This window comes from Serinus canaria, chromosome 1, assembly GCF_022539315.1.
Source record: "Serinus canaria isolate serCan28SL12 chromosome 1, serCan2020, whole genome shotgun sequence".
Classification (NCBI taxonomy): Eukaryota; Metazoa; Chordata; class Aves; order Passeriformes; family Fringillidae; genus Serinus; species Serinus canaria.
Window position 1 is genome coordinate 114,182,630 of NC_066313.1, and position 17,037 is coordinate 114,199,666.

The following is a 17,037-nucleotide window of genomic DNA, read 5'->3' on the forward strand; positions in this document are numbered from 1 at the left end:
ACCCCCTCAGACACAGCCTCCTCAGTGGGCAGACCAATGTTCTCAGAGAGGAGGATTTGAAACTCTGGTGGGCAAAGGTCTGTGCCCTCAACATCCTGGCTGTTATAATCAGGACAGGCTTTGCTTCTTAGGGAGTACACAGATGACTTTTGATGAAAATGTTCCTCACTGCTGCTGCCTGTTGTACCATGGGGTGCCACACGTCTGCTGATCTCAGATCCCAGAATTCCAGGATGGGTGAGGTTGGGAGGGACCACAGTGGGTCCCTGGTGCCACCTCCCTGCTCCAGCAGGGCCATCCTAGAGCAGAGGGCACAGGGCTGGGTCCAGGTGGCTCTGGAATGTGCCAGGGAGGAGACTCCAGCCCCTCTCTGGGCTCTGCTCCAGCTGGGTCCCTGCCCAGGGCAGAAGCTGTGCCTCCTGTGCAGGGGAATTGCTGGGCTCAGCCCCTGCCCGTGGCTCTGGGGCCATGGCTGGGCCTGGAGCAGAGCCTGGGCTGCTCTGACCTCTGCACACAGGGACAGACACAGGGACAGACACAGGGACAGGCACAGAGACAGAGACAGGGACAGTCGGGGCCAGGCAGGGCTGAGGCCCCTGTCCCCGTGGTTCCCCTCCAGGCTCTCCTGGGTACGGGGAGGCTCCAGGCCCCCGGGATTGCTGAGCCTGTAGGGATCAATGCAGGATCAATGCAGGGCCCTGGCAGTGTGTGAGGCCATTGCTGAGGCACTGCTGGGCCTGGGGCAGGCTCAGCCTGTGAGGGCTGTCACCTCCTGCCCCAACAGCTGATAAGGAAACATGATTGTGGCATTTATTTATGTAACCACACCTCAGGGCCACCATTTTGAACCGAAACTGCTGAACCAGTCTGGCACTGCTAGAAACACTTTATAACCTAGAAAATATTTACAGTTTGTCTTCTGCTGAGTTTGAATGCAACTTCCTCAGCCATGTCAGAGAAGAAAGGAGCAGAGGCTGGTGCTGCCCAGCCTGTGAGGAGAGCAGTGCTATCTGCAGAGCACAGGCAGCCGGGGGGGACACTGTGTGTCCCTGTGGCCATTGATGTCTGTCCCAAACCACTCCTGTGACGGAGGAAACGAGGCCTGCTGGAGTTTGGGCTCTGCTGGGTTTATTTCTGTTGGCTGACAGACAAAGGAGACATAATTTGGTGGTTTCTTCTCATGTCAGCTCTGGAGCAGGATGAAAGGGGCAAATACAGCATTTCATCTTGTGTGAAAAGTGGTGGAACAGGGGTCCAGGAAGGAAGGACCTCAGGGAGCCCAAGGAGGGATCAGATTTATCTCCCCTTTCCCAATGGATTTTTGTAACGTCCCCCTTCTCAGGCAATATCACCTGTGGGTTTTTTGTTTGTTCCATCATTAGAAAACTTTCCTTGTCCCGGTTTTGTTGCAGTCCTGTCACTGCTGTCAGCTCCCTCAGGGACAGAGATGATTCATCCCCTGTCCTCAGAAGCCTTTCCCACTTTTTAATACTATCATTACCCTGCCATCAGACTTCTTTCCCCAGACCACATAACAACATCTCCTCTCTGTTCCTTGTCCTCCTCCTGACTCCCCAACCCTGCACAGGGCCTCAGCAGTGCTGAAGAGCAGGAAGGATGATCCTTTGGGCCAGGCATTGGAATGATTTCCTCAGGGAGGTTTGGAGTTACTGTCTCTGGGGGTGTCCCAGAGGTGTCTGGATGTGGCCTTGGGGACAGGGGTGATGCTGGAGCTGGGGTGTGACTGGGTGATCCCAAAGGGCTCTTCCAGCCTTGATGATACTGGGATTAGGTTTGGAAGGACAGAAGTGTCCCAGGTGGCATGGACCAGGCTGAAAGAGTGAGGAAAGCCTGGCATGAACCTCTTTTTACAGCCTGTGGTGCCTTCCAAATGTGTAATTCTGAACACATCTGCAAGTTCCATCTTCATGGAGAATGTTTAGAATCCCAGACTGAGTTGGGCTGGGAGGGACCTCAGAGCCCACCCAGGGCCACCCCTGCCATGGCAGGGACACCTCCCACTGTCCCCAGTGTCCAGCCTGGCCTTGGGCACTGCCAGGGATCCAGGGGCAGCCCCAGCTGCTCTGGCAATTCCATCCCAGCCCCTGCCCACCCTGCCAGGGAACAATTCCTCATTGCCAAGATCCCACCCAGCCCTGCCCTCTGGCACTGGGAGCCATTCCCTGGCTCCTGTCCCTCCATCCTTGTCCCCAGTCCCTCTGCAGCTCTCCTGGAGCCCCTTCAGGCCCTGCCAGGGGCTCTGAGCTCTCCCTGGAGCTTCTCCTCTGCAGGCTGGAATTTCACAGAGATCAGTGAATTCTGTTCAGGGGAGTTCAGAGCCTGGTTTCACCCCTGGGCCAGCAGGGCTGAAAACCCAGCCCAGTGCAAATCCTTTTGTCAGGACACTGACCCAGATGGGAGAACCAAGTCCCTCTCTGAGGAGCTCTAGCGTGGCTTCGAAAAGTGCCACAGACCCAGAGGGGCAGAGAGCAGGGACTGGAAATTAGAGAGGAGAGTTGAGGGACTGCTGGCAGAGCTGGTGGGGAAATGGAAGATCTGGAGGTTGTTCATCAGGTTCTTTGGTGCTTGCTGCAGTGGGGAGCCCTGGGGTTGGTGCTGCTGGAGCGAGGATTTCCTCTCTCAGGCTTCCCCAGGGGCTGCTCTCCTGTCTCTGTGATGCCATCAGCATCCCGTGCCCTCAGAGTCTGCAGTAATGGCTTGAGGCAAGGCACAGTGAACTTCAGGAACTCCAGTCCCTCAGGAAGGAACATTTCCAGTACATTGCTCACAGGTGCTCCAAAGCCTGTGGATTATTCACAGCTCTTCCTGTAAAGCAGCTCTCTGCAGCCCTGCTGTTCACAGCAGCACAGCCTTGCTCTGCATCCCACTTACTCAACAATACTTTTCTAGGGTGATGGATCCTAGAAAATGACATTATGCCAGGTGATAATGGATCATTCCCAATCTGCCTCAGAAAAAAAAGGCATGCAGTTACAAGCACAAGTGTTTCTGGTTAAGAATCAATTTACAAGCTTTTCTAGAGACTGGGATGGATTTTTCTGAGAGCCTCTCTGGCTCTGCTGTTCAGCTGGACTCGTTCTGGACTGGGGGGACCTGCTGGGCAGGGAAGACCCCAAAGTTCCCAACAGGAGAGACAAAAATGTGCAGCTGGGGGCGGGGGGGCTGTGTCCCTGACCCCCTGGGTGCTCCTGGGCTCTGGTTCCTCTTTCTCCCTCCACTCCCATGACTGGAATTCTCTGAACTGTTCCTTTCTGCCTTCCCTCATTGTCCTCTCCTGGAATCTGTTTTGCTGATCACAAGCTCAGACTCTTCTCCTTCAGTTTTCCCCACTTCCCTATTCCTTAATCATTCCACTTTTCTTTGCATGTCAGGTCTGAAATCCCTTTCCAAGCAGTCCCAGGCCTTCAAGGGTTCTGTTTTCTCTCTGGCTTTGCCAGAACACGCCGAACCAGAGTGAGCAGCCTCCAGCATCCATCTCTCTGTACTTTCAGTTTACATCAGCACATGGTCAAAGTTCACCTGATTTATTGACTTGCTGTCACTGTAATGTCCACAAGCTCAGCTCAAGATGAACTCTCCTGTGAATTACTGCTTCCCTCTAAATTACTGCTCCTGCTCTAAATTATTCCTTCTCTGTGGGGCCACACAGCTCGTGTGGGGACAGGCAGAGGCTGCCCTTGTCCCCAGGCCTGGCTCATGTTGTGACTCTCAGGGGAGCTGTGGCACAGGAAGAGGCCTCTCACCTACAAAAGCTTTCCTGGGTGTGGGGCAGGAAGATTTCTGCAGCAAGCCAAAGTTCATGACAGCCGGCAAAACCCCATCTGAGTTGATTTTAGCAGCCTTAAATCCTGGAACTGCCCAAGGCTGTGGGGCAGAGGCTGCTCCAAGCCCCTTCCAGCCTGGCCCTGAGCACTGCCAGGGATGCAGGGGCAGCCCCAGCTGCTCTGGCACCCTGTGCCGTGATGTCCTTGCAGGCGCTGGTCCTGCTTCCATCTAAACTCCCAGAATCCCTGGGATATCCCTGTTCCGCCCTGGTGTGCCTCAGCACTGAATTGGCACAGCCTTATCTCTGCCTTAGCAGCCCTCAGCAGAGCCTTGGAGCCGATGGATTCCAGCCACCGACAGGAGCTGGGTGTCCTGTGCAAAGCAGCTGCTGGAGAGGGGAAAGCAGCTCCAGGAGCACGGGTGGATAGGCAGCGATCTCCAGCCCCCCTCAGCTCCATGAGCAGCGGGCATTTGCCACTCTAAAAGCCAAAATAAAAGGGGAGAAAGGGGGGAAAGTAAAATACAGAAAGAAGCTGTGGGAGAAGGGACAGGGAACACAGAGGGAGCTGGGCTGGTTCCTTGGGGTGGTGATCCAGACACAGGGTCAGCATTCCAGAGCAGCCTTGGGGAGAGGTGCAGGAAGGCACCAGTGGAACAGAATACCTTGAAAAAAAATCAATTCAATAAATTCCATATTCCTCATGAATGCAGAATGTGACCAAAATTAAAAAGTGCAGAAAACCCAGATACAGATTCCACAGAATAATCCCAGAATCCCAAATCCCTGGGGCTGGCCAAGCCCTCCCAGCCCAGGCAGTGCCAGCTGTGCCCCATGGCCACCCTGTGCCCAGCCCAGAGCACTCAGTGCCACCTCCAGGGGACACCTGCAGGGATGGGCACTGCAGAGCTCCCTGGGCAGCCCCTGCCAAGGCCTGAGCCCCCTTTCCATGGGCAAATTCCTGCTGCTGGCCAAGCTGAGCCTGCCCTGGCCCAGCCTGAGGCCGTTCCCTCTGCTCCTGTCCCTGTGCCCTGGGAGCAGAGCCCGACCCCCCCCGGCTGTCCCCTCCTGGCAGGGACTTGTGCAGAGCCACAAGGGCCCCCTGAGCCTCCTCTGAGGGGAGCTGGGAGATGAAAACTGATGGAATCAATTCCTGATTTCTTCCTGCAGCCACTCCCAAAAAGTTGATATTTGCCCATCAAGTAACAAATACAACCCCCAGAACCAGCAATTCCCACATCAAGCTGAGACACAACTTCACTCCTGGACGGTTCCTTTTGGTGACAGAGTTTAATTTGCCACTCTCACGTTGGAGCAGTGACACAAAGCCAGTCCAGGCCCTGTGCCAAGGTCCCACTTCTGCCCCAGTGCTGGGTACAGCCTTTGCCCACCTGTGCAGCTGAGGCTGCCTTTGGAGCAGGGAGTCACAGCTCCCTGGATTTTTCAAATTAACGATACACATCAGCAGATAATTAAAATGAACCTCGTTTAACTCCCACTTCAGCTGCCAAGTTTCCCACAGACATCAGTTCATCCCACCCTAAAAACTTCACAACTTTGTCTCAGGAAGAATAAATTCCACAGAAAGATGATGCCAATGGGGATGTTCTTAAAAACACATCATTTCTCATTAGAAAAAAATTAACAGATTTTTTCTTAAAAATAAACCAGGTCTTTCCTTACAAAATACTATTTTCTTTTATAAACATTTTGATTAGTTTTTGCAATAAATAGTTCATCAAAGTTAAATTAATTAGTATTATGTATAAATATGACATTTCCTTTTTAGTGTCATAATCAGTGCCAGAATTGCTACAAATCCTCAGGGAGCCACAACCAGCAGTGGCAAAAGTTATGGATCATTTAATTCCTCATTTAGAGCCAAGTTTCTTGTACTTAAAAAAATAAAAAGACTCTGTCAAAAGTCTGTGACGCCGTGTTTGTCTGTGGGGTCTTCCTGCTGGAAAACAGCAATGAGACAAACCCTAAAGTCCATCAGCTTCTCCTTTTCCAAGGAAGAACGAGGAGGATATCTGGGCTTTTCCTGAGCTGCTCCCACTCCTGAGTCAGTCTCCTAGTGCAGAGTCCCGAGGGAGCTCTGGTGTCCTGCTGGCCCCATCCCCAGTCCCTGCAGGGAGGGTTTGGGATTGCTCTGCAATCACTGTCAGCTTGTCACAAACCAGGAGCTCTTCTCGTGGAGGGAAAGGCTGTGGAGCACCGGGGGGTTTGCTCAGAAACTGGGAAACAAAGAGGAAGTGAGGATTAGGTCTCTGCAGCTGCCCCATCCTGTTTGCTCAGAAACACTGGGATTATTAAACAACCTTGGGCTGTTCTGCACACACCAAGTGGCTTCTCAGGCCTTACAAGTCCCACAGGGCCAACAGTGTCACAGCCTCCCTAAAATCCCCTTCCAGGCTTGGGAGCAAGATGGAAGTGCCTCTCAAGGATAACCCCAGGGCTCGGAGCCTTTTTGGGACAGAAACTTGAAAAAAATCAAACAGTTTTGATTGGGAACAAACACCAAATGGTAACTGGGCTGTAGGGGAAGAGAGATTTGTCAAGAACCCTCCCCTCTGGCACTGGGAGCCATTCCCTGGCTCCTGTCCCTCCAGGCCTTGTCCCCAGTCCCTCTGCAGCTCTCCTGGAGCCCCTCCAGGCCCTGCAGGGCCACCATGAGGCCACCCCAGAGCCTTTCCTTCCCCTGGCTGAGCATTCCCAGCTCTCCCAGCCTTTCCTCACAGAGCTGCTCCATCCCTCTGCTCACCCCAGTGCCCTCAGAGGAAACAATTCTGAACTGTAGTTGGAATGAGAAAGCAGCTGCTGTCAGGAGTGCTGGGCACTGCAGGTACAAAGATCAGCACAAATATCCTCACTATCCGACCCTTTTCCTCCAAACTGGGGCTGGGAATGTTGTGGCCCAAACCTGCAACTGAAACAGCCCCTAGTGAAAGCACTGCCTTGGCCAAAGCACATTCTGGGGAGGCACAGCTGCCCTGGGGCTGCTGGGATGGCACCAGCCCAGAGCTCTCCCTGTCTTCAGAGGCACCTGGAGCACTCCTGTGTGGATCTGGTGCTGCCTGCCTGGCTGCTGAGCTCCAGGATCTGCAAACCAAGGGCTGCAGGGACAGGCACAGGGAATGGCTCCCAGTGCCAGAGGGCAGGGCTGGGTGGGACATTGGCAATGAGGAATTGTTCCCTGGCAGGGTGGGCAGGCCCTGGCCCAGGGTGCCCAGAGCAGCCGGGGCTGCCCCTGGATCCCTGGCAGTGCCCAAGGCCAGGCTGGACACTGGGGACAGTGGGAGGTGTCCCTGCCATGGCAGGGGTGGCCCTGGGTGGGCTGTGGGGTCAGCTGGGATTCTGTGATTCCATGACACTCCTGGTGCTGAGCACGTGTTCAACCTAAAGCAGGAGCCAAAGGCAGCTGCACACCTGGGGGTGCTGAGCTCTGGCTGTGTGAGAATGAACTGCAGGGGCTCAGGAGAGCACAGGTGGGACAGGACTGTTTAGTACATGCTTGTTTCTGGGAAGGGATCCTGCTGCAGCCTCTCTGTCCCCTGGCTGTGTGACAGGGGCAGTGGGTCCATCAGCAGTGGCTGCTGCCACTGCTCTCCTTTTAGCTGGAATTTCAGATTCCATAGAATCACCAATTCCCAGAATGGTTTGGGTTGGATGGAACCCTAAAGCTCTTCCCATCCTGCCCCTGCTGTGGCCAGGGACACCTTCCACAGCCCAAGCTGCTCTGGTACAGCTGATCCAGCCCAGGTTCCTTCCTCAGACACTTCCCTGGAGTTAAAACTCGTGATTACACTCGTGACAGGACTTTGCTGCAGGAGAAAAAAGGAGCTGGTTTAAGTCTAAAAGCAGGCAGGAAGACAGAGATTTCTGTTGCTCATTGGCCAAATGAGGAACTGAAGTTGACACCTGGTACTCTCTCAATTCAAAATCAACAAACCCACCCTGTTTCTGAGCCATAAAAAGCTGGTGATTGCAAATTACAGACCACTGACCATCAGGTGCCAGTGAAAGGAGGCAAAATAAAAGAAGCTTTAAATGTTTTGGCACTGAGAGCCTTGAAAAAACAAGTGGCTCTGCTGGAAAGGCTGATTTTCACGTGTTAGGCAGGAAACAAACCTCTTTCAAGTGTTCTGGGAAAATGTAGGAAGGGCAGAAAACATATTTGATGAGTCTGTACAGATAAAAACTGGAGAAGAAACAAACGGTGGCAGCTGTGCCCACGACCAGCATGGACCCCACCAGAACAGTCACAATTATCCACACAGGGGTCACACCTGCCAGAGACAAGGGGAAAAACAATTACAACTGTCATTATTCACTGCTGAGTGATTCTTTTCAAATTATCACTTTCTCCATGGAATGCCCCTGGATCCCTGGCAGTGCCCAAGGCCAGGCCGGGCTCTGGGGCTGGAGCAGCCTGGCACAGTGAAGGGGTCCCTGCCATGGCAGGGGTGGCCTGGCTGGGCTCTGAGGTCCCTCCCAGCCATCCCAGGGTGATTCCATGATCCCCAGCTCCCCGGTTACCATTGTGGGTTGTCTGCTCACAGAGCTCCCTGCTCAGCTGCCCTGTCTTGTTCCACTCGGGAACCAGCGCCTGCGCTCGGACACAGTAAACTGTCCATGGCTCCAGCTGGGCCAGGATCTCAGAGCTGTGGTTGGTGTCCACCTGCAAAGACACAAACACAGCAAAGGGGAGCTGGGGGAGCAGTGACTCAGCTGTGCAATCAGCTAAGGAGCAGCCCAGGAACTGCAATGACAATGACAATGACAATGACAATGACAATGACAATGACAATGACAATGACTTACTGTACAGCCATCCACACCACTGCCCCTTGGGCTGTTTCCAGCAGCACTAACGAACTTTTAGGCTAATCAGGGATGATAAATGAGATCTGGTGGCAGCCAGAAACTGTCACCCAACCAAAGGAGATCAGCTAGGAGCACAGCTACACACAAACACCGTCTAACTGCAGAGGGAGCAAGTGGCATGGAGCAACAGCACAAGACGAAAAGGGCTCAGCTTGTGCCAGGGGAGTTTTAGATTAGGAAACATTTTTAAACATTTTTAAACACATGGGGAGTTTTAGATTAGGGACAGGAAAAACTCCTTCACTGGAAAAGCTGTCGAGCCCAGGAATGGGCTGCTCAGAGAAATGGTGCAGCCCCCAGCCCTGGAAGTGTTAAAAATGTGTAGATGTGGCACTTGGGGACAGGGGGTAGTGGTGAACACAGGGTTAATGGCTGGAACTGAGGGCTCTTCCAGCCTTCCCAGCTCTGTGATTCTGTGAGCTGTCATCTAGGCAAAACCAAAAAAAGGAAAGAGAGGAAATATTTCTGGGAGCTGTGAGGTGGCTGAGCAGGTGGATTTGCTGTTCAGGATCAGTCATGTCCCTGGAACTGCAGAGCATCCCTCAACAGCCACAGGAGACTCTCCAGGCAGGTTTCCATCCTGGAGCAAGCACCCAGCTCACAAAGAACCTGTGGTGCTCCCAAGACTCTGCCTGCTGCCTCTGGGATCCCTAGGGAATGTCCCAGACTTGCACCTGGGAGTGCTGCAGGCACAGACTCCAAGTGCAGGTCTGTTCCTCTGGGGATTGCACTGAGTGCCTCCCAGGGGCAGGAACAGCTCATCCCTCAGGAGCCTGGGAGTGAACACCAGGCTGCTGGGTGGGAAATGAGGGCCCTGACTTGTGGAACTGAATGGCAAAGCACTGAGCAGGTAACAGAGAGAAATCCCAATTGCACCTGCTGGACTCAGGATATACCCCTGCACTGGTGGACAAAGCACTCATTGACTGGACTGGGGCTGCAGGTGAGAGGCTTCCTGTTAGCCTGAATGCTCTAATTAATACATTATTAATGATCTTTCTCCATGCACTGTGTATGGAGGAGCAGAGCTGCCTGTGGACGAGGCTGGCCCTGAGAGGGAGAAAGGGAACTGCTGAGGATACAAACTGCACAGCTGCAGGTGGCCACAGGGAATAAAAGCCTTACCCATCTTAGATATTTTTGGGGGTAAAAACCCCAAAGTCCCACTAAGAGGGAAGAATCACAGAGTTGTTGATAATTATGGAAGGAGAAAATTCTGTCCATGCTGCTGTTTAACTACACAGCTCCTGCATTTACCCTGAGTCCCAGCTGTAGTGAACAGACTTGATTAACTGTAATTAGCAGAGATCCATTTTACTCTTAGAATCACAGAATCCCAGACTGGGTTGGGATGGAGGGACCTCAGAGCCCACCCAGTGCCAGCCGTGCCATGGCAAGGACACCTCCCACTGTGCCAGGCTGCTCCAGCCCCAGTGTCCAGCCTGGCCTTGGGCACTGCCAGGGATCCAGGGGCAGCCCCAGCTGCTCTGGGAATTCCACCCCAGCCCCTGCCCACCCTGCCAGGGAACAATTCCTCATTGCCAAGATCCCACCCAGCCCTGCCCTCTGGCACTGGGAGCCATTCCCTGGCTCCTGTCCCTCCATCCTTGTCCCCAGTCCCTCTGCAGCTCTCCTGGAGCCCCTTCAGGCCCTGCCAGGGGCTCTGAGCTCTCCCTGGAGCTGCTCCTCTCCAGGTGGGCACCCCCAGCTCTGCCAGCCTGGCTCAGAGCCTGTAACCCGTGCCAGACCCTCCGGGAGCTCCCAGTGCGTTCCCAGGATGGCGTTTTCCAGGAGAAGCCCAGGTGCAGGTCAGGGAGTCACCATACCCAGGAAGCAGAGGCCGGGTCTGTGTCTGTGCTGCCCCTCTTCCAGTAGAGGATCCTGTAGCTCCAGGAGCCGTAGTAGTGCCTCAGGGGCCAGCGGTCCTGGCTGCGCTCTGCAAAGGGCCCCGAGAGATCCACGTGCAGCACCCCCGCCTCCGAGCGCAGCCGCACCTCGGGGGCACCGATGGTGGCTGGGGACAGAGGGGACAGGAGAGGGAGAAGGGAGAGGGAGGGAGGTGGGAAGGCAGGAGGGAAGGGAAGGGAAGGTTCGGGAAGGTTGGAAGGGCGGGAAGGGAAGGGAGGGACAGGGAAGGTTTGGGAAGTTAGGGAAGGGAACGGGAGGGAAGGGAAGGGAACGGGAAGGGGTTTGGGAAGGTTTAGGAAGGGCCCGAGCGGATAGAGAAGGAGCGGAAGAGCGGAAGGGCAAGCGAAGAACGAGCAGAGAAGAGACGGAAGAGAGAGAGACGAGAAGAAGAGAGAGCGAAGCGAAGAGAAGAGAAGAGAAGCGAGATAAGAGAAGAGAAGAGAAGAGAAGAGAAGCGAAGAGAAGAGAAGCGACGAGAGAGAGAGAGCAGAGAAGAGAATCAGAAGAGAAGAGAGAGAGAGAAGAGAGAGAGAAGAGAAGAGAAGAGAAGAGAAGAGAGAAGAAGAGAAGAGGAGAAGAGGAATTCAGCTTCAGCTGGACATTCTCACACAGCCCAAAAATCACCTTTTAAATCATGCATTAGAAGGAAGTGATTTCTTTTTCCTGGGTCAGGCACAAATCAATGCTTTCCTCACATAACTGCTCTGGAAATGGATTTTGTTTTTGCAGCTAAACAGCAGGTACCAATGCAAGCCCCATTCCCACACCCTCGGAATGAACTCAAGTTCCCTTTTGCCAGCTGTGGTGACTCCAGGAGAGGAAGGGCCATTTCCATGGCTGTCACTCACTTCTCCTTCTGGGCCAAACTGCCACAACATCTGTCTGTCCTGAGCAGACCCTCTAGAAAAGTGATTTATTGGGGCTTTTGTGGGTTTTGATTATGATCAGCTTGAAAAATGAAAACATTTGAATTATTTCTGCCTTGTGCTATCAAGATTTCTTGGCTGAAAATTAACCTTTCTCTGTGAGAGTGGGGTTTTTTTGAAGTAAGAAAAAATAGAAATTAAACTTTTTGTCTGGCAAAGCTATGAATAAGGAAGTAACTGAATTTATATACAGGAAGTCTGGCTCCTTGAAGACAGCTTCTCCCTGTCTGGAAAATAGAAATGTGCCTTATTTTAAAAGAAAATTATGCTTTGTTTGAAAATCTCCTCCAAAGAAGTGATCAGTGACAGAGAACCTACTGTGTTTTCTGTCACTGCTACAAATAAGATTTTATGTATTATGTAATTAAATGTATTTAAGTATGTAATTAATAATAAAATGTAATTAAATTATAAAGTAGAAAATACAAATGTTTCTTTTTTTAAAAGAAAATTATGCTTTGTTTGAAAATCTCCTCCAAAGAGATGATCAATACCATGACAGTGAACCTACTGTGTGTTATAACAAAGATTTTATAGTTCAGGGTTGTTGGAACCCTGGGTGCTGAGAATTCCAGACTGTCTGTGCTGCCAGGCTCTGACCCCCAGAGACACTGCAGGGACCTGAGGGCCTGGAGAAGCTTCCAGAATGGAATGGCAGAGCTGGGATTGTGGGGGTGGAGTTTGGATAGAAGTGTGTGATATCCCAGGGTGGGAAACTCAGAGTTGGAGGGTTTAGAATGCAGTCAGAGAGAGAGAGCAAGGTGGGGGTGTCAGGGTGGAGGCTGCTCCTCCTTCTTCTCCTTATTATTCTCCTTCTCCACCTTAGGTTTGGGTGGTTTTGTGTCATTGGATAAAAAGTCCCCACTGAGGGCACGGGTGGTTGGGTGTTGGGTTAAAAGTGAAAATAATTGAGGTGTCATTCCTGAATTGGACAGTTTAGCCTTCAAAGGCCTTGGAGAGAGAGACAGTGAGCCACTTTGTACCTTGTTAGTGAATTATTGCAGAACTCACTGCTGAGTGAGTGAGACTGTAACAGATAAGTAAAAATAAACATCAAAGCCTGAAACACCCCCTGAGTGCCTTCAATCCCGACCTCGACAGAGGTAGAAAAAGGAAGCCAAGAGCTGGCACATGGCAATGAAATGATAAAACACTCTTTATCCTCCAGCTCCTCTCCCAGAGCAGGCAGTATTTTTGGGAAGAACAGGCAAGGCTCACTGTCATCCATGGGCTTGAAGGTGAGGCTGAGCCAGGGGGAGTGCAGCTGCCCTGCCTCGGCCCGCAGCCGCAGCACGTAGATGCCGTAGGGTGACAGCGAGGACACGTCACACTGGGGCAGCCTCAGGTCTGTCCCCAGGGTCTCATAGGTGTCCCCAGGGTAGTAGATGCTGCAGGGAACAGAAACAAGGTGTAAGAGATGGGTAATTCCCACTGGTTAATGGTTTCAAGGCAGCAGAGCTGCTAATGCAAGAGTTAGCATTAATGGAGATAAAAACGTGCCCAGCATGTGTAAGACTCTCACTAGGGATTTTACACCCGTCCAGAAATCCATTATAAACTTAATGATAAACTTAAGGATTCAAATTCTAACTGTGAAAAATGCCCATTTCCTGGCAGGGTGCCAAGAGTGCACTCAGCAGGCAGGAGCTCAGGGAAACAGCAAACACTCAGCCAGTGCCACAGCAGGGCACTGCTGTCCCACTGGGAATCTGCTCACTGCTGTCCCCAGGATTGGCACACGAGGAAAAGCCAGGGAAAACAGGGCTGGGAAGGGACCAGGAGCTGCTTATGGAACAGAACCACAGAGGCTGTGGGTTAGAGGGACCCTAAATCCCACCCAGTGCCAGCCCTGCCATGGCAGGGCCACTGCCCCAGGCTGCTCCAGCCCCGGAGTCCAACCTGGCCTTGATCAATACATGATTTAATAGATGATATTTAATCTGTTTTATTCTTTCTGCTTTGCATCAAAAGCCTCCCCAGAAATGTACTGATCAAGGGACAATGGCTACAGAACCCAGAAAAATCTTCTCTTGACTCAGATGAAGAGAAGGCTCTGGGCAAGGCTTAGAGCTCCTTCCAGTGCCTGGATGGGCTTCTAAAGAAAAGGGAGAATTTCATATGGGCAGAGAGTGCCAGGAGCCAGGGAATGGCTCCCAGTGCCAGAGGGCAGGGCTGGGTGGGACATTGGCAATGAGGAATTGTTCCCTGGCAGGGTGGGCAGGGGCTGGCTCAGGGTGCCCAGAGCAGCTGGGGCTGCCCCTGGATCCCTGGCAGTGCCCAAGGCCAGGCTGGACACTGGGGCTGGAGCAGCCTGGCACAGTGGGAGGTGTCCCTGCCATGGCAGGGGTGGGATGGGATGGGGTGGGATGGGATGGGATGGGATGGGATGGGGTGGGATGGAGCATCTGAGAGATCAGGGAAGGGCAAACACTCAGCACTACCAGGTCTCTTCAGTCACAGAAGTGAAAAACCCACAGCCAATAACACCCAACGTTAGAATGTGTGTGTGGCTCCAAACCAAACAGGACAAAGCTGCCTTGGGTGTGAATGCCCAGGAAATGCCTCTGCCCTCTCCTCCAGCCCAGCAGAGAAGCCTCTCACAAGCTGAAATACAGGGACAGCTCCTGGGACAGCAAAGTCCCTGAATGAAGGGACAGTGTGCTCTGCAGAGGACACAGAGCCCCAGCAGACAGAGCTGTGGGGTGTGAGAGCCAGCCCAGCCCAGCCCAGCCCCACCTCTTGGACTGGACAGTGTAGGTGAGGTTTCCTCTGGGGAACCTTGGAGCATCCCACTGCAAGGTGCTGTGAAGATTGACTGAAGTAATTCTCACATTCCGGGGCTCTGGGACTGTTCCAGAAACTGTGGGAGGAATCAGAGCCAACATTTCAGTGTTTGCTCCAGCACTTGTCACTCATCCAAAATTTAAATCCAGCCTCTGCCTTGCCTTAGGTGCTTATTCAAAAACAGAGCCCAAATAAATTAAATTTCAATCCTGATGCATCTCCTGCCTCCTTATGCAACAAAATAAATTACTGGCACCAGTGACTTCCAGTAAGTGCTTGTGACACCCACATTTCTGGTGCATGACTGAGCTGGTGCTGCCCTGCACTCGAGGCTTGAACTCTCCCTGAGACTGTCAAACCCCAATTTTTCTAAGCAGCGCTGTGGGAATAACAAGGGCGTGGGGATTGATAAATTCAGCACCTCTGAAGGTAAGAGAGCTATTACATATCATTAAATGTAATTAAGTATCACTAGCCAGCATTATTCACAAGTGACAAAACCCCAGTTGTTCTCCTTTCTTGGAAATTAATCAAAGAAACCCTAAACTAGTGTAAATATCAATGAAAAGCCCATTACTGTTATGATTTAATTATTCTTACATAATTGTAGGCATTGAGACCAAAACAGCCAAGATTCCAGCCCATTACTGCCCCACAAATGAGCAATGCAAACAAACCCTGCCAGAACAGAGCAGTGCTGAAATGTCACAGGAGTCAGGCCTGATGAGAGACTCTAGATAAATAACACATTTTCCATGTCTGTGGTTTACAGAATCATCAGGGCTGGAAGAGACTTCAGGGTCACCCTGTGTGACACCAGCAGCCCATAACCACCCCTGAACCATGTCCCCAGCTGATGCACAAACGAGTGAAATCCCTGTGTCAGTCACCCGCCTCTGGCAGGCAAGAGTTTGAAATCTGAACCTGACTTAAACAAAACCTGTTTCAGACTCTGGCCCTACAGTGTTACCCCTGCACCCAACAAATAAATCACAGTGCACATCACAAACACAGAAGTTCAAATCACAGACTGGTTTGGGTTGGGAGGGACCTCAGAGCCCACCCAGTGCCACCCCTGCCATGGCAGGGACACCTCCCACTGTGCCAGGTGCTCCAGCCCCAGTGTCCAGCCTGGCCTTGGGCACTGCCAGGGATCCAGGGGCAGCCCCAGCTGCTCTGGTCACCCTGTGCCAGGGCCTGCCCACCCTGCCAGGAACAATTCCTCATTGCCAACATCCAGCCCTGCCCTCTGGCACTGGCAGCCACTCCCTTTATCCCAGAATTGCACCCCTGGTCCAAAGTCCCTCTCATTTCTACTGGAACGCTGCCCCTGCTCTGAGGATGAGGTCTGAGGCAGGCATGCAAATTCCCAAGAAAAATCACATTTCCTTGCCAGGCTCACTTCCCTCACAGTGCTGCCTACCTGAGGAGCCTCCAGGTCAATTGCTTCATTGGGCACTGTGGTTCCAAAGAGATGAGGAAATATCTCTGGGCTTTCATGTTTGTGCACAGCCCTCCAGCCCAGGCAGTGCCAGCTGTGCCCCATGGCCACCCTGTGCCCAGCCCAGAGCACTCAGTGCCACCTCCAGGGACACCTGCAGGGATGGGCACTGCAGAGCTCCCTGGGCAGCCCCTGCCAAGGCCTGAGCCCCCTTTCCATGGGCAAATTCCTGCTGCTGGCCAAGCTGAGCCTGCCCTGGCCCAGCCTGAGGCCGTCCCCTCTATAGACAGTCACACGGGGCTCTGGGGCCGCGGTGTCGCCCCCACGCCCGCCTTTCCTCGCCGGGATCCGCAGTGTCCCACTCAGCACAGACTGAGCCCCGGGCCAATAACGCCCGCGGTGGCCGGGCGGGCTGGCCCCGCTGTCCCCGCTGTCCCCACAGGGCACTCCCGGCGCCGCCCGTCCCTCACAGCCCCCGAGGAGCCGCGCCGGGCTCGGGGCAGCGCGGAGGCACCGCCGCCTCAGGCGCCCCTGGCTGCCGCTCCCCCTGAGGCCAGGCAGCACCGGCACCTCGCTCCGTCCCTCCGTCCCCCCATCCCTCCCCGGCACACTCACCGAGGAGCAGCAGCCCGCTGCAGAGCGCGGCCCGCAGCGCGCCGGCCATGGCGGCTCCCTCAGCCGCGGCGGGGAGGCCGCGCCATGGCAGCGGGAGCGGGGCCGGCCCGGCACCCCGAACCCTTCCGCTTCCCCACGGGGCGGGGCGGGCTCCGGGAGTCCCGGCACCCCGAACCCTGCCGCTTCCCCACGGGGCGGGGCGGGCACCCGGAGCCCCGGCACCCCGAACCCTTCCGCTTCCCCACGGGGCGGGGCGGGCTCCGGGAGTCCCGGCACCCGAACCCTGCCGCTTCCCCGCGGGGCGGGGCGGGCACCCGGAGCCCCGGCACCCCGAACCCTGCCGCTTCCCCACGGGGCGGGGCGGGCACCCGGAGCCCCGGCACCCCGAACCCTGCCGCTTCCCCACGGGGCGGGGCGGGCACCGGGAGCCCCGGCACCCCGAACCCTGCCGCTTCCCCACGGGGCGGGCACCGGGAGCCCCGGCACCCCGAACCCTTCTGCTTCCCCACGGGGCGGGGCGGGCTCCGGGAGCCCCGGCACCCCGAACCCTGCCGCTTCCCCACGGGGCGGGCTCCGGGAGCCCCGGCACCCCGAACCCTGCCGCTTCCCCACGGGGCGGGGCGGGCCGTGGGCACGGCCGCGGCCCCGGGCCTGAGGGTTCCTCCTGAGAGGAATGCTGGATTTGTCTTTCC

General features: G+C 54.3%; 1 protein-coding gene across 2 annotated transcripts; it reads right to left on the reverse strand.

Annotated features, from left to right (window-relative positions):
• Positions 1-5,055: 5,055 nt before the first annotated feature.
• On the reverse strand, positions 5,056-16,566 carry IL10RB (interleukin 10 receptor subunit beta). 2 transcript variants are annotated; one of them, XM_030234787.2, is made up of 7 exons: positions 16,346-16,544; positions 14,242-14,365; positions 12,724-12,893; positions 10,498-10,685; positions 8,324-8,465; positions 7,916-8,073; positions 5,056-6,021 (listed from the first exon to the last, which is right to left on the reverse strand). In XM_030234787.2, the coding sequence occupies exons 1-7, from the start codon at positions 16,392-16,394 to the stop codon at positions 5,851-5,853; spliced, it is 1,002 nt and encodes a 333-aa protein (XP_030090647.1). In that variant the 5' UTR covers positions 16,395-16,544; the 3' UTR covers positions 5,056-5,850. The 2 variants fall into 2 exon arrangements, with proteins under 2 accessions (XP_030090647.1, XP_050833169.1); XM_050977212.1 differs by lacking the exon at positions 7,916-8,073 and having other exon boundaries at positions 16,346-16,566.
• Between the last annotated feature and the right edge of the window lie 471 nt (positions 16,567-17,037).

What these genes read in the sequence shown, in the direction of transcription:
- IL10RB (XM_030234787.2), bottom strand. Translation starts at nt 16,394, where the DNA reads ATGGCCGGCGCGCTGCGGGCCGCGCTCTGCAGCGGGCTGCTGCTCCTC. An exon ending in TACACTGTCCAGTCCAAGAG is followed by an intron (nt 12,894 to 14,241) that starts GTGGGGCTGGGC and finishes TGTTCCCTGCAG; the next exon opens with CATCTACTACCCTGGGGACA. An exon ending in TCCCAGAACACTTGAAAGAG is followed by an intron (nt 6,022 to 7,915) that starts GTTTGTTTCCTG and finishes TTTGTTTCCCAG; the next exon opens with TTTCTGAGCAAACCCCCCGG.